The following is a 23,001-nucleotide window of genomic DNA, read 5'->3' on the forward strand; positions in this document are numbered from 1 at the left end:
ACCAAAAAACATAAAAAGGGTTTGCACAACCAAATCAATTCAATTGTTCCTTTCAGTTTTCTTAAACAGACGTTCTGGGTGTGCCTTCTTCATTGTGCTATAGTCCTTCAGTTTCATGTTAAAGTCCTTTTAACTTTTCACCAACAATGAGTGTCAATCATCTTATTGCCAACAGGTGCACCAGATGGCTACCTGTAGTCAGAGGCACACTGACACTGAAAACTGAATGAAAGGAACAATCTAATTAATTTGTGCGTGCAAGCCCTTTTTTGTACATTTTTTAAATAATTAAGTGAAAATGTAAACAAAAACACCTGATGACTGCTGCTCCAATGCTGATTAAGAATATATTGCATTCTCTGAGGGTGCGACGGAATTTGAGCTATAGAAATAATACCAACAGACGATTAGTTCTATAATTTGTCTGTGAAAGACCACAGCTAGAAGAAGTCTGATACTTTTCAGACTCAGGCTGATGTATAACTATACTATAACTGTATAACTGTATAACTGTATATTTTTCCTGAATGAGCCCAGATGCACTTTGAACTGAAAATAAGAAAAGAGGAAGAAAATAAAATTGGCTGATGAAGAAAAAGGAGACAAAGTTGCAAGATAATTTTTATGATTCATTCATCATTCAGATTATACACACATCTAATCATTTTTATTTTATTAATAATGAATAACGTTAGAGCTGCCGTTGGTGCTCTTATCCCTGTTTCCACAAGTAGTTTGTCTAATCTACAGAACTGAAATCATCCAATAACATTAATATTACAGTAATGCTGTTTCCACAGCAGACCGGCTGTTCCTCTTTCTGTCCCTTATGAGATCAGCTGACCAATCACTAAACGGATTCACATTTAAGGGGGTGTTGTTTTCCGGTAAAAAACGTCAGCATAGAATGCACCTGTGGTTCCTGTGGAAGCCTCCTCTTTCCTCACTCGATCAGTTTCGGGGTCAAGGGCTGCAGGATGGTGGAGTATACAAGAAGCATAACTAGCTGAATGGAAAGCACCTGAAGTCTACTCTGGGGTCTCCTCCCAGTTAGACAAGCCCAGACTTCATCCACAGGGAAGTCACACTCAGATGGCTTCATGACCAGATGCATGAACTACCTCAATTGGCTGTAAAGGAACAGTGGCTTTACTCCAAGCTACCTCACCCAGAAGAGAGAGAAAAATAGATGCTTTATCAGATTTAACCACATTAGTGGGGACCCCATTTTCTCTCTAACTTATTTTTGTTCATGTCTTTCGTGCACCCACAGGAGTTAAAGGGCCAGATGTCTCAGCTGAGGCCCCTCCTGTCAGTGGTGGAGCAGTATAGATTGGACCTACAGACGCTGGCCACCCTGCGACTGGAGCTCCTCAACCTGTCAATCATCCTGACAGCCATTCAAGAAGAGATCGGAGCGTACGACTATGAGGAGCTTCAGCAGAGGGTTTTACTGCTGGAGACCAGGCTACACAATTGCATGAACAAACTCGGTATGTGCTAGTTATAATAGTCAGTAATGCACAGAAAAGTATTACTTATGATGCCTTTCGAGAGTAACTCATGAGGTTGTGTTTTCAACATGGAAAGTCAAGAATGTAAATTGCCTGACATTCAGGTGGTTTAAAGTAGCACTCATTATACACATAAAGACGAGTTCTCTCGTCACAAGGGGAACTCTTCAGCCTGTGAAAATAGTTGTATAATCCCTTTTGTGGCTCTGGAGGGAGCTTTTTAAAATCTGAGAAAATATTATTTATTTATTTATTTATTTATTTATATCATAATATTTTCTCAAATTGGTCCTGAGCCTTGAAATTTGACTCATAAAGGAGCTGGCCAGGTGACCTTGACAGGCAACATAACACTCTAAACCAGAAAATATGAACATTAATTGTTGCTTCACATCCATAACCTTTGCTTTTTACTTACTGCATATATAAAACTCACTATTTTCTGGATCTTCATTGCAGATTTAACACAGTATGTCCATCCTTTATTAACAGGTTGTGGTCGTCTGACTGCAGTTAGCATCCCGATCACCGTGAGAGCCTCAGGGTCCCGCTTTGGCTCCTGGATGACTGATGCCATGATTCCCAGCTCCGACAGCAGGGTGGGTGTACGGTGTGTGTGTGTGTGCATGTGTACGTGACAAGTGAAGCAGTTGTTGTGAATGTGGTCACAAGGTACCGAAGCTCCATATTTGTCTGTGTCTTGCTGCCTTACTTCTAACTTCTTAATGTGCACTCTGTCTTCACTCAATACAAGCTTCACCAAATTTCTACACGCACACACACACACGCACGCACACACACACACACACACATACACACACACACACTGTCTTATTAAGCTAGTTGTCAAGGCGACTGTCTCCCAGTTGCCAGGTGTGATTTATATCGCCATGGTGACCCTTGCCTGTTCCCTATTAGAGCTTCTCCCTGGTGATGAGAAGGAGCTATACACAGCAGCAGTATCCCAGTTATTGCCTTCTGTTTCCCAGTTACCAGTGTGACTGTTGTTACAGTTACGAGGTTATGGGTTATGAGTTCTGAGTGTTCTTGTGCATTGAGTGTTCAGCAATGCACAAGTAATGCATTTCATACAAATCCAGTAAATGTTTGTTCTGAATTCACGTTATAAATAAGCCAGTGAAACTATAAAAAGCTGTAATCTGATGAAATCACTTTTATCTTGTTTTTCCTCAAACTCAAAGGAGCCCTGTGGAGTTCTCTTGTAAACAAACACAGTTATGTTTACATTTAGTGTTTCTTACCAAAATGCACCGTGGGTATCCTTGAGGCCTAACAAAGGTGTCGGATGCATTTCCTTCCTCATTAAACATTTGCAGAGCTGATTTTTTGAATATTTTCAAACTTGCATTGTTAAAACCATGGCTGTATTAAGGAGAATTGGATACGGCTTTCAAAGGTCGCGCCCTGTTCATTCATATGAAAGTTGCTCACTGGGCACATTTGACGAAAAAGTCTCTGCAGGAGTCTGCAGCCTGAGAAATTCTGATAATACAAAGTCATTTTGGGTGTTTGTCATGCTTCAAAACATTTATTCAGCATTTTACAGCTCAAGTACTCACCCAAAAAGCTTTTTTCCCCCCATACACAATCATTGGAAAAGGAGCGGCTGTAAAATGGTAAGTACATTTCTTTGAGCGTCACTGCGTATCCTCTCAGTGAGAAACTATCATATGAATGAATGGAGCGCCATCTTTGAACATCCAGTTCTCCTTAATACATCTAAGGTTTAAACCCATGCTTTCAACCTAGCAGTCTTCTTCTTCCCAGCCTTTTGTTGGCACATTGCTGCGTTTCTTGGTGCATTACTGCCACCAACTGTTGAGCAGTGAAATAACATAGAGGGTGACACCCTCTAGCATTTATTCATATTAGAACTGCATATTTTTATATAAAAACGAACCTATGATGACCCCCCCTGCCCCTGTTTTTTTCCTGTCCCGTCCTCGTCCTGTGATGAATAATGAAATTGACTCCCATCCCACGGGAATCCCACAGGAATCCCGTGACCCACAGGATACCTGAAAAAATGGTCACCTGGTAGAGCGCGTACCCCATGTACAAGGCTGAGTCCGTACCACAGTGGACTGGGTTTGAATACAACCCGTGGCACTTTGCTGCATGTCATCCCCTCTCTCTCTCTCTCCCACATTTTCTGTCTCTCTTCAGCTATTTCTATCAAATAAAGGCAAAAAGTCCAGAAAAATAATCTTTAAAAAACAAAAAAGAAACACGACCCTGATGTGCCTTCAGCTTCTACAGTTGTTGTAAATTGCCAATGTGCACATCCAGCAGACACAGCACAACATCATCTTCCCATTAGATGAATGTTTCTGGCCACTTGATGAAAAGCCTATTGCAGGTGTAAAAGTCCAACATTTTACAAAACATTGTCTAAATGACATTTTCTTCACTTTACTGCTGAACCTTTTTTCACTGCGCACAGTAGTGTTGGTGTTTGTTGAACGCTCTCATATACTGTATGAGAATTGGCTGCTGAACAGCATTGCATTCATTTCATCTGCAGTGTTGAAATATCAAACTCAAAATGAGATGACAGATGTTGTTACTGTTGTACTTTATGATTATACTAAATAATTGTGGAACAATGAACGCATTGTATCAATTTCCCAACAACAAGAGTTTTTCATCAGCATCATCAGCAGCGCAGATGATGTTGATTATAAGGTTGTTGATATTGAACATCAGAAACATCACCTACCAAATGGCAAAAACAGTTATGTGTTTTTATTTTTAAAATTGTATTTTCTTAAATAAAATAAAGTCAGATAAAATCATATAAATCCATCAGTGAGTTTCCAGACTGGACAACCTGTATATAATCAACTAAAGCTGTGTGAAGCTAGTGCCACAAGTAGACACACACACACACACACACACACACACACACACACACACACACACACACACACACACACACATGTTGTAAGTAAAGTCATTCTCATACATCCTTTGGTATCCATGACTACAGTGTCTGCACAGGGTCCCAGTTTGGCATTTATGAATTCTTCATTAGCTCATCAGTGTGTGAATGCGTGTGTATGTGTGCGCACGCTTTATACTTTACACACTCACACACACGTGCATGCATACACCTGTCGCTGTATTTGAGAACAGCTGCTGAGGTGTGGATATCCCCTGATCTGTCAAGATGTCTCTGCTGATAGTGTGAGAGGGAGAGAAAGGATGAGAGAGAGAGACAGCAAGGGAGAGAGAGAGAGATAATGGGGCCTGTTGGTGAGGAGGTGTGAAGCAGGGATGGGAGACAGGAAAGCGAAAGTGGGGGTGGACAGAAAGAGGAAGAAACTAAGAGAGTAGGGGGAAAGCAGGAGAAGGTTGATCAAAAGAACAACAGTTGAAGCAGACAAGCAGGATGGGATGAAAGAAGCATGAGAGGCAATGAAAAGAAAAGACAACAGAAGAGGAAGAGAGGAAGAGGAGGAAAAGAGGTCAAGACAGGTTGCGGTAGACATTAAATATAGGTCTGAATTTTTAAAGGGTCACTGATTGCTGTAATCATTCCTTGTCTTCGTACTGACCGTGAAGTGATCTTCCTAGCGTGGCTCCACTGTAAGAAATAAGGGACAAAACCCAAAATAATATGAGGCTTTAGCAGCAGTGTTAGACTTCTTTCCTTCAAATAGTGTTCCCATAGCGTTGCCCACTGTGGTTGGGGAAAAGTATTAGGTTAGTTTGTGACTGAAAACAGCACTGTGTTAAATGCTAGATACTGTTTTGGTGTTGTTTTATGTACTGGTGAGACCAAGTAGTACGATCAACAAAGTAAATAGATCCATGTATTTGAAAGCCCCCCCAATAATATAACGCTACAAGATGCCTCCTTGTTGACCTGTTTCTACCTGTGTGTCGGTCAAGATACAGTCTCAATCAATACTCATGCTCCTTATCAGTTATTTCTTACATAAGGTTCAGTAGTGCTGCATGACCTGCTGTCAGTCACCGTAATGTGATTTCCCTACGTGGGTCCATGTAACGCTACTGTATGACAGATGACTGATGCAGTATGACAATCACCAAAACTGTCCAATCAATGAGTGTCTTGTCTCTCCATATGACTTTATGTTTAATCCTCTTGGTTCATTTGTAAAAAGCTGGTGTGAACACCTGTAATTTTTTACTTTGGACCAACTGAACCGAACTACAGGTGTGAAAGTGACCTAAGGGGAAGGGAAAACAGACAACATAGCACAGGCAGTGACACCCACTTGATTTGTCTAATGCGCTGAACTTAAGAGTAAATATTTGCATAGAACGAGAACTGTGGATTTTATTCTCTATTTTTTACATTGTAGTTTTTACATGAAGAAATGACTTCATGGCATATGAGTATTGTATTAGGATAGACTTGAAAAAATCCAAACCTATCCTTTATGGGAATATGGGCGTAGGCCGACTGGGAAGAAGCACAAAGAAAACAATCAACAATCTCTAAAACTGCTGTAAGGTGTGAGTTCAGAAAACTCCCCACTCACTTTCTTGCACGCACCGTTCGTTGTATAATCAGCGTCTGGAGCTTGTTTATAGAAAGCAAATGGTGCAGTCAAATGCAAGAATATTACAGCTGCCAGAAAACAAAGGGACTCGTGTTCCTTTGAAACACTGTTTTAAAGGGAATTAAAACAGAGAAAGCTTCATCAGATGAGCTGGTGAAGCAGGGAGAAAAATAGGGACGAATGGGAAGTATTTAGGAGAGAGAAGAGAGTGCTGGTGGTACAGAAAGAGCAATCAGTCATTTCATTGTCTTTGCAAACCACAAGCTGAGTCTCCCCCCAGAGTCCACCAGAATCACTGTAATCAGTTACCTTTGTCTGAAAGTGTCTAATTCAATGAGAATTTTAAATATTGCGACAACAAATTAACTGTAATTTAAAACATGGCGCTGCCGCTGCAGGAGAGATTTTCTTTTCTTTGACCCACAAAAAAACATCCTTTTCATCTGCTCCCTGTTTCCTGCCCTCTGTACTTTTCTCTGTTTGCAGAGGGAATAAAGACCGACTTTTTCCACCAACAATGCTCTCTTCTTGCCAGCACTCTGCTCTTTTCTTTCATCTGTTTCTCCTCTCGTCCCTCTTTGGGTAATTAATCCTCCATGCTGTCGACGCTCAATTTCCCTCCCATCTCGTTTCTTCTTCCACCTCTTCTTCTCTAGTTCTTTGTCCGTTTGTTTCTCCAGGGATCTCTGATGGTTTTCTCTTTCACCATCAGTGAAAGAGAAAACCATCTAGCAGATTTTATTAACTGTAGCTAGTGTTAGCTAATTAACCTTAATTGTGTGTGGGTTGAAAACTCCTGCTGACTCGTTTTAAAACAAGAGCCCTGTAAAAGGGTCTTAAATATGCACTTGATGGCTACATACGTGATAACCTGTAATCCAACATAAAAATGTAGTTGTCCAATGATGGGCTCCTTGGTTTTGAAAGTAACACTGCAGGTTAGGTTACTTCTGTAAGTAGAATGCTAGTTAGCTGGACATGCCAACGTTTGCAGCTTACATTAGACACACAATTTTGCTTGTCTTTTTGGTTTAAGAAAAGCAATTTAAGAAAGCACAACTTTTATCTCTCTTTTTACAACCCCAATGCACACCTCTTCAGCATGTGGAGAAATCCAAAGCTTGGATTTCTGGTGCCTAGTTACAGTTGCTAAGCTATGATTAGACAACCGCTGTTCGGGTTGAGGAGTTTAGCTGACAGTCAGTTAAATATCTTTGGTTTTCTCTCACTCATTTGCCTTGATTTCCTTGGCTTGATGTGTGAGGTGGCACGCTAGGACTGAGTTTGAGTACAAGTCAAAAGTCTAACACCATGTGATTTAAATAAGTTGCTGATGAGCATGGCAGATGACCATGGTGACGCTCTGCAAATTTAACAGAATTGAATGCTTGGTGAGTAATAATTTTGCATCCTGGATACAGAGGTAAGATCAGAGGTAAACCTTTTGTTTCCCTTTCTTCCTCCATCAGGTGTGGTCGATGGATGGCTACTATAAGGGCAGGCGTGTGTTGGAGTACAGAACCATGGGGGATTTCACAAAGGGGCAGAACTTTGTGCAGCATCTGTTGCCCCACCCCTGGGCAGGAACTGGCCATGTGGTTTACAACGGGTCCCTCTACTACAACAAACACCAGAGCAACATCCTGGTAGGAGAGTGGGCTGGAATGGAAACACGGGAGAAAATAACAGTTTGATAATCAGATGACCAGAGTGAGAGATGTATGTGTCTGTTTTTCCAGGTTCAGTACCATTTCCGCTCTCGCAGCGTGTTGCTCCAGCGCAGCCTGAGTGGAGCAGGATACAACAACACCTTCCCTTACAGCTGGGGAGGATCCTCTGACATCGACCTCATGGCTGATGAGATGGGACTCTGGGCCGTCTACACCTCCATCCCAAATGCTGGAAACATTATGGTACAGTCCACTTATGCGTGTGTGTGTGTGTGTGTGTGTGTGTGTGTGTGTTCTTGTGTTCTTATTCCTGTGATAACCAACAAAATAACATGAAGATGTTTTCTCACTGTATTTGAATAAGAGACATTTAATGTTAAATGACTTAAACTAAATCTAAACCCACTGATGTTTTTGTACCAGTGAGATGTTAGGGCTGTCAGCAGGTTTGCTTTACCTTCCAGAAGTCATAAACTCCCACGGTTTTTAAAAATCTATTAAAACAGCTGACAGAGACACATTTCATTACTGCATTGAATAATGTAATCTATCATAATAAACAGCAAGTGTAATGCAGTTTTTCCTAACATGATTTTAATATGCAATTTGCAGCTAATTTTCTCTATTACTGTGTTACAACTCACTGCATATACCAAGGGGAAAAGAAGGGGAGGGTGGTGTGTGTGTGTGTGTGTGTGTGTGTGCGTGTGTGACATAAATCTAAAGATTGACAGATGGGTTTCAATAAAATGCAAACAATTCAATAGGAAGTGAAACATAACACCAGGATTCCACTCGACACGGCTCTATAACGTCGCGTCTGCAAACCGGTTTTGTTCCGTCCTCCAAGTGGCTTCATACCCCAACGGGAGCATTTCAGAAGCAGAGCAGTTTGCCTGCTAGCCGTTGTTGACTTGTTGATTTGGTCCTTTTTCCTTGATTTGTGTTTCTACATGGGTAAGTAGGCTACATAGTTAAATGGTTTACGCATATTCATTGTGGAGAGCCGCTTCTGGGACGCGCTGCGGCACATCTGATGCGATAACACGCATTGTCTAGAATGGCCGTGATCAGCTTCGGCATCGCAGCTGGAACGCGGCACAGCCGCGCCCGGTGGAATACAGGCTTTAGGGTTCACCAACATGAAAATAATAAACAAAACATATCCATCTTAAAAAACATAAATGACACCCCAAAGAAAAGTTCAAATACTGAACTCCCTATTTCAGCAAGGAGGAAAACACAGGATGAAATCAATGTGCGGCCCAAAGAACTTCCACTTATGGTTCAACAGGTACTATGTAACTTAACTGACCCTTTGCTAAATCCCTTCCCCAAACAGCGACTGTGACAGTCATAAGTCAAGTTTCCATCCAAATGTAGCGCAAATAATGAAATTGTCTTGACCAAGATTCATACTGAGCATTTTACAGTTGAAAAATACATTTGTTTGTGCTGTCTAGTGGACAAACTATGTAATGACGGCACTGTTTCAGTCATATCTTTGGCATTTCTGTACTGCAATTGCTTGTTACATATCGGGTGGTATATATCCTCCTCATAGATTTTTTGTACTTAAGCAGTATGTGCATGTGCATCAATGGAGGCATCATATAGCTGGACATACGCAAAAGGCCTCTTCTCATTCAATTTAACAAACATTGTGGGATTAAAAAAAACTAATAAAAATGTCATTGTTGTTTTACGCGACATGGTGTTTTTTGCGACTTGGCCTCCCTACAGTTTCAGAATACCATCCATCCATCCATCCATCTTCTTCCGCTTATCCGGGGCCGGGTCGCGGGGGCAGCAGTCTAAGCAGGGACTCCCAGACTTCCTTCGCCCCAGACACTTCCTCCAGCTCCTCCGGGGGGATCCCGAGGCGTTCCCAGGCCAGCCGAGAGACATAGTCCCTCCAGCGTGTCCTGGGTCTTCCCCGGGGCCGCCTCCCGGTGGGACATGCCCAGAACACCTCCCGAGGGAGGCGTCCAGGAGGCATCCGGATCAGATGCCCTAGCCACCTCAGCTGGCTCCTCTCGACGTGGAGGAGCAGCGGCTCTACTCCGAGCTCCCCCCGTGTGACTGAGCTCCTCACCCTATCTCTAAGGGAGCGCCCAGCCACTCGGCGGAGGAAGCCCATTTCGGCCGCTTGTATCCGCGATCTTGTCCTTTCGGTCACTACCCAAAGCTCATGACCATAGGTGAGGGCAGGAGCGTAGATTGACCGTAAATCGAGAGCTTTGTCTTTCGACTCAGCTCCTTCTTTACCACAACGGTCCGATACAGCGCCCGCATCACTGCAGACGCTGCACCGATCCGCCTGTCAATCTCACGCTCCATCCGTCCCTCACTCGTGAACAAGACCCCGAGATACTTAAACTCCTCCACTTGGGGCAAGGACTCCCCACCCACGCGAAGAGAGCAAACCACCTTTTTCCGGTCAAGAACCATGGCCTCAGATTTGGAAGAGCTGATTCTCATCCCAGCTGCTTCACACTCGGCTGCAAACCGTCCCAGTGCATGCTGCAGGTCCTGGTTTGAAGAAGCCATCAGAACGACATCATCTGCAAACAGCAGAGATGAGATCCTGTGGTTCCCAAACCGGACACCCTCCGGCCCCTGACTGCGCCTAGAAATTCTGTCCATATAAATTATGAACAGAACCGGTGACAAAGGGCAGCCCTGGCGGAGTCTAACATGCACCGGGAACAGGTCTGACTTACTGCCGGCAATGCGAACACAGCTCCTGCTCCGGTTATACAGGGACCGGACAGCCCTTAGCAAAGGGCCCCGGACCCCATACTCCCAGAGCACTCCCCACAAAGCGCCCCGGGGCACACGGTCGAATGCCTTCTCCAGATCCACAAAGCACATGTGGACTGGTTGGGCAAACTCCCATGAACCCTCGAGCACCCGATGGAGAGTATAGAGCTGGTCCAGTGTTCCATGACCGGGGACGAAAACCACTCTGCTCCTCCTGAATCCGAGGTTCGACTATCGGACAATTCTCCTCTCCAGTACCCTGGAATAGACCTTACCGGGAGGCTGAGAAGTGTGATCCCTCTGTGATTGGAACACACCCTCCGGTCCCCTTCTTATACAGAGGGACCACCACCCCGGTCTGCCAGTCCAGAGGCACTGTCCCAGGCCGCCACGCGATGTTGCAGAGACGTGTCAGCCAAGACAGTCCCACAACATCCAGAGACTTAAGATACTCAGGACGGATCTCATCCACCCCGAAGCCTTGCCACCAAGGAGCTTGCCAACAACCTCAGTGACTTCGGCCAGGGTGATGGATGAGTCCGCCTCCGGGTCCCCAGCCTCCGCTTCCTCTTCGGAAGACGCGTGACAGCGGGATTGAGGAGATCCTCAAAGTATTCCTTCCACCGTCCGACAACATCCCCAGTCGAGGTCAACAGCTCTCCACCCGCACCGTACAAGGTGTTGGTGAAGAACTGCTTCCCCCTCCTGAGCCGTCGGACGGTTTGCCAGAATTTCTTTGAGGCCGACCGATAGTCCTCCTCCATGGCCTCTCCGAACCTCTCCCAGTCCTGAGTTTTTGCCTCTGTGACCGCACGGGCTGCAGCACGCTTAGCCTGCCGGTACCTGTCAGCTGCCTCGGGAGTCCCACGAGCCAACAAGGCCCGATAGGACTCCTTCTTCAGCCTGACGGCATCCCTTACTTCCGGCGTCCACCACCGTGTTCGGGGATTGCCGCCGCGACAGGCACCAGAAACCTTGCGACCACAGCTACGAGCCGCCGCATCGACAATGGAGGTGGAAAACATGGTGTCACTGTCGTTGCCCACGTGGGCGTTGAAGTCCCCCAGTAGAACAACGGAGTCCCCGGGTGGTGCACTGTCTAGTACCCCTCCCAGGGACTCCAAGAAGGCCTGGTACTCTGCACTGCTGTTCGGCCCGTAGGCCGCCACAACAGTGAGAGACCTGTCCCCCACCCGGAGGCGGAGGGACGCGACCCTCTCGTTCACTGGGGTAAACTCCAACACGTGACGGCTGAGCTGTGGGGCTATGAGCAGGCCCACACCAGCCCGCCGCCTCTCCCCGCCGGCAACGCCAGAGAAATGGAGCGTCCAGCCCCTCTCGAGGAGACGGGTTCCAGAGCCCAGGCTGTGCGTGGAGGCGAGGCCGACTATATCTAGCCGGTAACGCTCAACCTCCCGCACAAGCTCAGGCTCCTTCCCCCCCAGCGAAGTGACATTCCATGTCCCTAGAGCCAGTTTCTGTGTCCGGAGATCTGGTGGCGGCCCCTGCCTTCGACTGCTGCCCAGATCTCTCTGCACCGGCCCCTTACGGATCCTCCTGCGGGTGGTGGGTCCACGGGAGGACGGCCCCACGTCGCTCCTTCGGGCTGTGCCCGGCCGGGCCCCGTGGGGAAAGGCCCGGCCACCAGGCGCTCGCCGTCGGGCACCCACCCCAGGCCTGGCTCCAGGGTGGGGCCCCGGTAGCGCCAATCCGGGCGACGTAACTGGCCTTGATTTTAAATAATCCATAAGGGTCTTCTGAACCGCTCTTGGTCTGACCCGTCACCCTGGACCTGTTTGCCATGGGTGACCCTACCAGGGGCATACAGCCCCAGGCAACATAGCTCCCAGGGTCATTCGGGTACTCAAACCCCTCCACCACGTTAAGGTGGCGGTTCAAGGAGGGGAGTTTCAGAATACAATTCACTTTAACACACACACACACACTCACACACACCCGGACAGCTGTACACGTGCATTTGATGACAAGCAGAAGGATTTGGAACCGGCAAAGATGACCTCAGAAGCCAAAGAACCATGAGCCAGCTAATATTACTTACTACTCCAACAGCAAGAAGGCCAGCTTGCAGCCTTTTATTTCGCGAAGCTCTTGGCAACTCGACTAAAGGCCAGTCCGAGATTTACTCTTGTCCGGCCTTTTGCTCGAATTTGTCTTCCTTCATCAACGTCCTCTTCGGTCTCTTTGCCTTTGCCATGATGTCCGTACTGAGAATACCGAGCCAGCTTCTTCTTATAGCTAGCTGATGACCCACAGTTGGTGGTGTGTGACGTAGTGCCATAAAGCGTTGCGCACTTCTTGCGGGAGATCGTGCCCCCTCAACCCAAGTTTTACATAGTGCAAGAACAAGCGTTCGGGGTGCAGAGTGGGAATGAAAGAGGCGCCATTCTCTCTATTACAAGTCAGTGTACCATCAAAATGATTTTAAAGGTAAAATAGTTGCATAATGTTGCTTTAAAACTATGTGAACTGTGTTTTATGATCTTGTGATCTGTGTGACCAACCCTCACTCCAACTCTCTGTCTCCAGGTGAGTCGTCTGGACCCTCGCTCGCTGGAAATCCTCCAGAGCTGGGACACAGGGTTTCCTAAGCGCAGCGCAGGGGAGGCCTTCATTATCTGCGGCACCCTGTATGTCACCAACTCCCACCTGGCCGGGGCCAAGGTCCACTTTGCCTACCACACCAACTCCTCCACGTACGAGTACACTGACATCCCCTTCCACAACCAGTACTCCCACATCAGCATGATGGACTACAACCCCAGAGAGAGAGCGCTGTATGCCTGGAACAACGGACACCAGGTCCTTTACAACGTCACACTGTTTCACGTCATCCGGAGTGACGGATAGATCGACACGTAGGAAATGGTAAAAATAGAGAGGGAGTTATAGTAGAGGTGGAGGTGATGGGTCGTTAAAGGGTACTGCAACTTACAACACACACATATACACACACACACACACAGTGGCCATTCACGTCAACAGGAAAATGAGTACTGTCTGTTTGAATTTGAATGACTTCTAGACTGCAAGGGCTCACTGAGCTAATAACTAGACACAATACACGGTTGTCGAACACATGTCTAAAGGTCACAGACAAGAGTATTCATCACAGCGAAGACGAATATTAACTGCCTCTGCGGGGACACTGATAGAAGAAAGGAAGTCAGACAGTTTCAGCTCATCCATATTCTGTTGCGTTTCATTCCACTCGTATCTCAAGAAGTGATTTTGGAAGTTGAGGTTGAATTGTCTAAAAAAAAAAATATAAATAAATACAAAAAATCAGCTCGTGAACTGAATTTCAACTTGCTTCAAACCTCGAGCTATGACGATGGATCTGATGGAGATATTCTGGGTTTGTGATGTGATCGTGGACGTGTTCAGTCAGCATGGTTGTTCATTCAATAAACCTTACTGTCAAACTTTGCCAAGACTGTTGTCCTTCTGTTTGTCTGGAGCAAGGAAAGTGCAGAGGTGAAATGAGCCATCAGTTTTTACCTTGTTTTTAATACACACCCGTTTGTCTGTCTACATATACGGTATTCATGTGTGTTGAAAATGTAATTTTTGTTCTCCATTACGATCTTTTACACAACAATGGCTCAAACAGAGACGATGACCATACATATTGTTTACTGAAAATAAACAATATTTATTGCTAAATAAACAAGAGTAATTTAGAAATCAGACAAAGAGATTTGGAGGCCCGAGCCAACTTTTAAATAGGGAAGGGAAATGCCAAGGTCTAGCAAAACAAGATGAAGCTTACCTAACCGATACAAAACCGAAAACAGGACTACTGGTGACCTCCATCAAAACAGAGCTTTCCTCTGGCGGGGAGATGGTTTCTCTTTCTCCACTCTGCCATCTGTACTTTACAGACATGCAGCCTCAATCAGCTCAGGTGCTCTCTGTTGTCTATCAGGGTCTGGAGAGGTGAGAGCAAGATGCTTTAGAGGAGAGAAAAAACAACAAAACAAAGGCTGAGGAAACGCCAGCAGAGGGCCAAACCCCCAGGAAGTACGCTGGGCTTTGAAGTGAATTTGATATAGCGGCCAAACCGTGGAATTACAACTTCCGGGTCCGTCGTGTGATGCACACTGGCCTCATAAGACTTTTTCCCATAGACTTACATTGTAAAAGAAGCGGCTGATCTCTGATGATGTAAATATGTTAGATAGCATCAGAGAATTTACTGAACACTGTGTGCAGTTTCTGCGTTTGAGCTCAAATAGACACTATGTCGTCCAAGTAGGCCTTGTACACCTCAGACAGAACAGCGTTAACCAAACCCTGAAAAATAGTAGGCGGTAGTTACACCAATAACCAATAAGGCCAATAACCTTTCAGTAGATTGAATTTTGTCACACGGAAAGCATTGCTGACACGATCCACACAGTCAAATCACATAAAAGATAGCTTTGACATCTTTGACTGGAGCTCTCTTTGAAGTCACATTCATATGATCAGTATTAATTGTGAGTTGTCTTTGTGTAATTATGTATTTCATTGGTTCTAATAGATCCGGGCAGTGTTATGGATGATCAGGAGTTCAGAGGAGAATGTTGTTTTGACTTTGGGTCAGGCACAGCTGCAAAGTTTAACCTGCTCAGTATTATTAAAGTGGTTGTTATGAGCTAAAAATGTTATAATACACAGATTCTGGACCCAAAAGCACGACTTGAAAACAGAGTTAAAGTGGTTAGTCTTTATTTGTTGCACAAACAAGTTAAAAGAGTAACCAGGCGTGTGGAGGGAAGCTCCGTGAAGCAAGGATGATTCCCAGGCTGAGGCAGACAGTCCGTGAGCACAGGCAGATTGGGCGGGGACTGCTGGCTGGAATGTATCTGGTGAGATCAGGCAGGCACCGCGAGGACAGCTGACTGAAGAGAAGCGGTGAACTTGCGGTGAGAAGCTTCTGAAGGTGAGTAGCTCGGAGGCAGGTGCTGGTTAGAGGCGTGAACCACTAGTATAAATAGACAATCTGGCAAAGACTGGTGAGAAGAGCCGGGTAGATATACTGCATGGTCTCGATTGGTGGATGGAGAACAAGTGAGTAGCAGCAGATGAGTAGCAGGTGTGTCAGATTCTGAGTGGAGGTTCACCGGATGCCACGCTCCACCAGCACAGACATACACAGACAAGCACAGGAGGGGAACCAACAGGGGACAAACAGACAACAGTGTCACTAGGAGTGGTACAGCTGTATCATGACAGAAAATGGAAGGTAACATTCCCAGAGATTAGTCAGTACCATTGGTTGAGACCAGCAAACTCACAAAAACATACACAATCATATGCTAACAGATAAGGTCACAGATACACACAGCAGATACTGTACATACACACAAAAATGTATTGACACAAAGAAGAAGAGGCAGGTGTAGGTCTCACTGATGATGAGATGAAACACTGGATCGATAGAAAGTGATAGAAATTAATAAGCTCGGCTATATGTGGATCTAATTGTGGAAACATCACAAATGGCTATTCTGTTGCCATGGTGACTGTGATGATGTGTCTAAATGCCTCAAGTACGGGTCACTGCTTCAAAAATCAGATATGACTCCACATCCTCCACTGATTTTCTCCTACCTCATTTTTTAATTTGAGTCAATTAATTAGTAGAATGATGATTTTTTTTTAACATTTTATTTTACCCAAAAATAAAAATGCCTTAAAGTAAATCAAAACCTCTTTATACAGACACATTAGTAATCCGTATACCTAAGGGAAAAATCCAATCTCACATGTCAATAAGCTGTGAAGTTCACAACATTTTAGGACATTTTTAGTCCCAGCTTTCCTCAGCCTGCTTCATTGACTTCTTCTTCAGTGTGTGTGATTTCCTGAATTTACAGCCCTAAGAGAGAACAGCTATGAACCTGGTGCACCTGTTCATTTCCTTTCCAACAACAATAATTAGTTAATTATAACCAGAGTAAGGCAATGCTCTGATAATTATATATACGCCTTAATAAGATTTCCTTTCTTTCATCAAGGTCGTACTTTAAGGATTGGCAGAACTGGGTCACTTAATAAACTTCTACATCAAATTGCAGTCACACTAACATTCTGTTTAGAAAAATTTCACCTCACTCAGCCCTGAAAAAAAAGATGTGACCGTTTTAATGTTGGTAATAAATAAATATTGAGCAGAGAACAGTCTGAAAGGTGTATGAGAGCGATGCTGCTGGTTGTAGCCTGGTTTATATTGTATGATTATGTATTGTAGTTACATTGTGCTAAAAAAGATGATGACACACCACTAGAATAATGACTCCATTTTCAAACACGATGTTAACTGTTTCTATTCACAGGTCAAAGTTGAACAAAGCTGAACTCTGACCTGCTAGATCACACAAAAACAGGAAATGCATGCACACACACAAAAGACTAATATCAGTGTACCTTAAACTTGCAATAACTGATATGTTTGGCCACTTGGAGGCAGCAGAAACAAGTTGTAAACACGACTTTGACATATTATCACCTTTTCAGTTGATGAACTTGTTCGCAAACAGTTGCTCATTTACACATCCAGCAGTTACGGAGCAACATTATCATTCATTTGGAGTTGTGTTTGCAACTCCACCGTTTGCAATGCAAGTCCACCATTTACTCTCTTTTAGCTCTGTTTTTGGTCTCCACCAACTCCTGAGAGAAATATCTGGCTCTTCACTAGAGGCTCCACTAAGTTCACCAGCTAGTCGCTAACTGTGTCTCCTAACATTGATTATAGCCACTCGAACTCTTGTAATTTTGTCAATAGTCTGATTAGGTGGAGGTAGAGAGAGATATACAAATAAAATACACGTTTTGGTGCACCATCAAAACAGTTTTCAAGTTTTAACTACTGGGCCAATTAATCATCAAGGATAAACAATTATAAACAACAGAGTTCCACCTTTGTCCTATTATATTACCACCTCCTCGAGTCTACCACTCATCCTTTTACACATTAACTTCATCAAACGAACACTTTTTTTTAGGAAATTTGAGTTGCTGCGAACCATGTAAACACCTTCATCAAACTTTTACCTTACATTTGGTGGTTCATGATGAGTTATTTGTGTGCCCTGCAGAAAGGTTTGTAAAGTTTTATTTTATAGGACCATCATTTTATAATAATTTCCTAAAAGTTTGCTGGTAAAAAAAAAAAAAGAGTCATTTGGTACTAATTTTAGTGAAAATAGAGACATATTAGTTGTTTAGTTGGCGATTTCAAGAGGAATTTCCTTTAAAGACCCGCTCCATTTAAATCCAAGTAAATATTATTTATCATTGGAAACTAGTTTAAACTCTCTGGATTAGCGACTAAGTGCACCAATTGAACACTGTCTTTATTTTCCCTGTAATTTGTACCAAATCACATATCTCTTTCCAGGAAATCATTAGGAAATTACCAACCCGTAATTTTGTGTTATCTGGAAGTCCAGCAACAATAAAATTAGCCCACAAGTGCAGCGCACTTCCGCTTTCTTACACAATATTAAAGTGTATTTAAGGACGGATTCTTTCAGCCTTATTTCATTGCAGCCTATTGCACACAGTTCATGTCTAGTATTGCAATTTGTGATGCTATCCTTGCAGACATGTTACATAACAAGTTGGCACACATTTTAGCTCTGCTTTCTGACAGTAGTGAGTATATTGTTGGATTCACTTTGCAATGACAGACTGTATAGACTCCCTGAGAATTTTTGTTTGATTTCCCTCCATCCCTTTCTGGTTCTCCGCCTTTATTTCTCCCTCTCTTCTTTTTTTGCCCACCTCCCTGCTGTCTTTGGCGAGGCCCCAGTCGGTTTGGCACGGTCCCTGCTGCAAGGTTCCCTTCTCTCCATCTATCACCATCATTGGCTCAGATTTTCTGCATCGTTGAAGTGCTCCTCCGGAAGACCCGCCGGATTTCCACACAGGGATACACAGTCATGCACGTACGTGTGCACGTACACACACACACACACACACACACACACCCTCAGACAAAACGCTGCCTGCTGTGAAGACGCCGGATATATCATTTTTACCTTTTTATTTATTCATCTCTATCTGTCCATCTATCCAGTGGCTTTTGTCTCTTGGGCGGATATCAGCCTGATGAATAATTTACTGCTGTTAAAAGAGACCACCTGAGGGGCACAGAGGAGGGAGAGAAGGAAACAGAATGAGGAGAGATAAAGTGAGGAAGGAAAAGGAAGGAAAAATGAGAGCGTAGGACCTTTAGTTGAGAAATAAAACCCTGATATAGGAGGAGACGGAACAGAGGAGGAGTGGGATGCGTAGCCTAAACGCATGTCGATGCAGAGCCGAGCGCAGTGAGAGACACATGGCCTGTGATCATGTTTAATTAATGATGGAGGGATCAGCCTATTAAACAAGGACACAGGCTGAAAGACTAGCCTGGGAGGGAAACACAGGCGGGTGGGAGGAGTAGGAGGAGGTCAAGGAGGTGGCAGATAGTTTGCGCTCCCTCGCTGAACTTAGAAGAAGAAAAAAGAGGGGAGTAAACGAGAAACAGAGGATGTGGAGGTCTGAGGGAGAAAGGAGAGGCATCAGGTTCCACCCGGGCTCGTCTGCTGTTCTATTAATAGAAGTCAGAGCACATTGGGGAGGGGAAACCAGCCAATTAGAATCAAGCTGCACTACCAATCGTGAACCCTCAATCCGTCATACACACACACACTCACAAAGCTGTCAGACTTGCTTGTGTCACTTATTGTCACCTGGATCATCTCTTCAGGGACCTCCGTGGGAAGCTGTGGGTGTTATCCAACCCGGACTGCTAATGACGACCTTCGCTCATGTTTGGTCGGCCATGTTGTTTGCAGGAACGTTGCTGCAAAAGTTGAAATTCTCTCATCTGAGCCTGAGTGGCTGTGATCAGCGCCGCCGCTCCCACCACGCGCATCACGCACTGTGCGTAGGGCACCAAGTGCTGAGGGGGCACCAAAAATAGCCTAATGAAATTTTTTTTTAAAATAGGGGGAACAAGAAAGATATTTGATAATTGCTCTAGTCTAGTCCCCCCCCCCGTGCCGGATGGTCCGTTCCGGTTGTTCGCGCGGGCGAATAATAAAGGAATTATGCTTAGGGCACCAAAATGGCTAGCAGCGGCACTGGCTGTGATGCACTTGGGAATTTTATGGTAGCTGTGATGTAAATCAGCAATGTTGCAGCAGTTAAGTAACAAATTCGCAAGCAAGGTTTAAATCTGTTTTAAATGTTTCCAGTGTAAACGCTGTTGCAGAGCAGAGGCAACATACTTTTATCTCAACGTTGAATGGAATTTGCAGATTGTTTCTCGCCAATGAGTCCAGGCCAACTTTACAGTTCAATAAGGAGAGACTCATTGAAAGAAGAAGTTTAAAGAGTTATAAAATTTGTTTTAGCTGGTTGTCCACTAATAAAAGGGTCAGTGGTTCAATCCCCGGCTCCTTCTGTCCACATGTTGAAGTGTCCTTGAGCAAGACACTGAACCCTAGTTGCTCCCAATGGTCAGGCCGGCGCCTTGCATGGCTACTTGCCACTATGAGAGGCAAATTGCGAAGTGCTTTGGATAAAACTTCTATGTAAATGTGGTGCATTTACAATAGTAACAGTGTGTACAGCAGGAAAGTCGTCAATCAGCTGTCTGAGTTGGAAGCTGGAAAAGAAAAAACTCTTCGCGTAGTTACGGTCTGAACAATATAACATGAACACAGCAAAAGCATATGATTCACTTCAGTTCAGTGATGCCTTCAGTTAGCTCCTGTGCCCTTTAGGGAAGCATTTATTATGTTTCACAACTCATTTATTCAGGTTTTTCATGTTTGTCACAACTCTGTAGTTGTTTTTTTTACACATAAATGTAAACGCTGCCTGAGTTACATGAAATATTACAATAAAAACAAAAACCCCATTATATGAGGTTGTCAAGGTTTTCTCAGGTTTAAGTCGAATCTGTTGTGCTTTTCTGTTAGAATGAAATCAAGCCAATCAATCAAAAAAAAATGCAATATGTGAAAGTTAAATCCAAGATTAACTGCTGTGTCAGCAAAGCTTGAATTTTAAAAGCAATAAAACCTAAATGACAATGTAAACGGTATGCATACATAAAACAAACTGCACAGACTGCACTGCAGAATCACTGGAGAAACATAAACTTAATGTAGACAGCAGTATACTCCTTTCAAATGACTGATGATGATGATAAAGGTTTTATTATTGTGTCTCGCATACTAATATGTTCAGCCTGCATGGGCGTATAAGACACCACAAATTAAAATAAAGCAGATCCAGATTGCAGTGCATACATTTTCATATGATACCATTAAAAGTCCAAAAATCATTCCAATTTTTCATCTTCTGGTAATATTTTAGCGAATTTTCACTTTGCTTCATTCCTGCAGATTTGACCATTGGACTATTTGTGCTGTCCATGTAATAGATTAACCTCTATTATGACTATTTTTTGGCTTCCTGTCTTTATGCCAATTATTATTATTATTTCTCAAACAAGCTATACCTTTAATTTTTGGCTGAGTAATGTTGTTTTTAAGGGTTTTAAGGGTTACAAAATGTCACTTTGTTTCCTCTGAATTGAGTCCTTTTATGTTTTCTTCACATACATTTTATGAATGGTGCTCTGTTAGACTAAACCCTAACACAGACGGAGCTCACTACATGGTTCCCAGTGTTAACTACTGGGGACACACATGAAAATAAATAAGTGATTGTGATTATGCACATGACTGAAGTTTAAGTGAGCAGAAACATGTCTGCAGCAGAGTTGTGATGATCTGCTTTATTGTGAACGTTTACTCTTGGATGCCGAGGTTCCCTTTCAGCCCACATTATTGATTCTCTGCATTAATCCACCCTCTCTACCTTCCCTCTTGTTCCCTTTCATCCTCTAATTTGATCTCTCTCCCTCCCTCGGAGTCTCTCTTCATTGAGATGCCGTCCCCTTCCCCACTTCCATCAGAGCATCGCCTCTCTCTCCCACTCCTCTTATCTCATTACTCTCTCTAATTAGCCCCAAACGAGCCCGTAGGAACCAATAACATGCCTCTGCTCACGCATATCAATGAGAGTCACACACACATCTGTAAAGTCATGTTTGATTTGTCTGCATGTGTGTCTGCATGTGTGTGTGTTATTCACATTTGTTTTTTTGATATTTGGATTTGCTGATATGGCCATGAGTTTTGGCAGACTATACTTTACTGATTATGCAAGAGAGAAGGGAAGTGTGTGTGTGTGTGTGTGTGTGTGTGTGTGTGTGTGTGTGTGTGTGTGTGTGTGTGTGTGTGTGTGTGTGTGTGCACTTGTGCGGCCAGCTTGTATCTCAGTTGGACGCAGGAAATGGGTGTTTGGTCGGGAACAGATGATTGTGAGGCACACTGTCCCAGGCAGAACTCTGTTCCAGGAGGAGGCCAGTACACATTCACACACACACACACACACACACACACACACACACACTGTTCACTCACAAAAAAAACAAGCACAAATAAACAAGCAAACAAACAAGTGAAAGTCCATTCATGTTAATAACTCCGAGCCACACCAAACCTAATGAGAATATTTTGTGTTTTTATAAATTTACACATCTATAGACTCACCAAATGTAATGTCTTTATTTATGTTTCTGAATGGATTGCTTGGACATAATATATGGTAAATATAGTGACATTCACACTGTTTTAATTGTAGTGTGTCTAGTGGTGTGTTTAAATGTGCTGAGAGGGTTTATTAGTCAGTTCTGTGTGACTGAGATGGGAAGTAACCCAGGCACAGCTGCGAGTGCAGCTAAACAAACACTCATACATAAAAGATGAGTTCCTCTCTGCCCCCTCTCTCTCTCTCTCTCTCTCTCTCACACACACACACACACACACACACACACACACACACACACACATCACTATATAAGTGTTTACCTGAGTTTATTGACTAATCTTCATTTTGTAATATTTCATTTACCACCTCTCTGTGTACCCAGGAACTGGGCAAACAAGGCTCCTTGGTTCCACTTGTTATTTTAAACCGGTATGGATCTGTGCATCTGTGTTTATTTCTGTCTCTCCTCTCCTCTCCTCTCCTCTCCTCTCCTCTCCTCTCCTGTCCTCTCCTCTCAGCCTCAGGCCTCAGTCTGTCTGAGAGGACAGAAAAATAACTCTAGGTGTTTTTATCATCGCCACTCAGCTATGAATCCATGTCCGTGTATGAAATGGGTTATGCCGTCTCTCCCCGAGCCTCAGCCTAGCCGGCGTTGTGTAATGAATTAATAGCATTGCGTATTATGACTGTGTGTGCAAGCAGGTCATGGTGAATCAATAGTATCTGAGTGAAAGGAAACAAAATCGCTCATCTCTGTCTCTGTCTCACAGCTGTATCTGTCTTTTTCTTTTCATTATTTGTGCATGTCTCTTTGCTTATCTGCCCCCCCTCTCTCGTTTTCCCTTATATACCCAGAAGCAATGAGTGACTTGAAGG

General features: G+C 44.0%; 1 protein-coding gene and 1 long non-coding RNA gene across 3 annotated transcripts in view; both read left to right on the forward strand.

The window, feature by feature from the left end:
* Window positions 1-13,947, forward strand: part of LOC122873186 (noelin-2-like) — a 30,605-nt gene extending 16,658 nt beyond the window's left edge. For both annotated transcript variants that reach the window (XM_044189579.1, XM_044189578.1), the window contains 5 exons: window positions 1,274-1,493; window positions 2,007-2,113; window positions 7,537-7,713; window positions 7,807-7,980; window positions 13,048-13,947. In XM_044189579.1, the coding sequence (XP_044045514.1) occupies window positions 1,274-1,493; window positions 2,007-2,113; window positions 7,537-7,713; window positions 7,807-7,980; window positions 13,048-13,368 (999 nt within the window). In that variant the 3' untranslated portion in view covers window positions 13,369-13,947. The remainder of the gene's footprint in view (window positions 1-1,273; window positions 1,494-2,006; window positions 2,114-7,536; window positions 7,714-7,806; window positions 7,981-13,047) is intronic.
* Window positions 13,948-15,192: 1,245 nt separating this feature from the next.
* LOC122873188 lies at window positions 15,193-20,556 on the forward strand. The gene is made up of 3 exons (XR_006377371.1): window positions 15,193-15,748; window positions 18,316-18,458; window positions 19,265-20,556. It is a non-coding gene; the product is annotated as an uncharacterized LOC122873188 (long non-coding RNA).
* The last annotated feature ends 2,445 nt before the right edge of the window (window positions 20,557-23,001 follow it).

The sequence above is a fragment of the Siniperca chuatsi genome, linkage group LG3 (genome assembly GCF_020085105.1).
Source record: "Siniperca chuatsi isolate FFG_IHB_CAS linkage group LG3, ASM2008510v1, whole genome shotgun sequence".
Taxonomy (NCBI): domain Eukaryota; kingdom Metazoa; phylum Chordata; class Actinopteri; order Centrarchiformes; family Sinipercidae; genus Siniperca; species Siniperca chuatsi.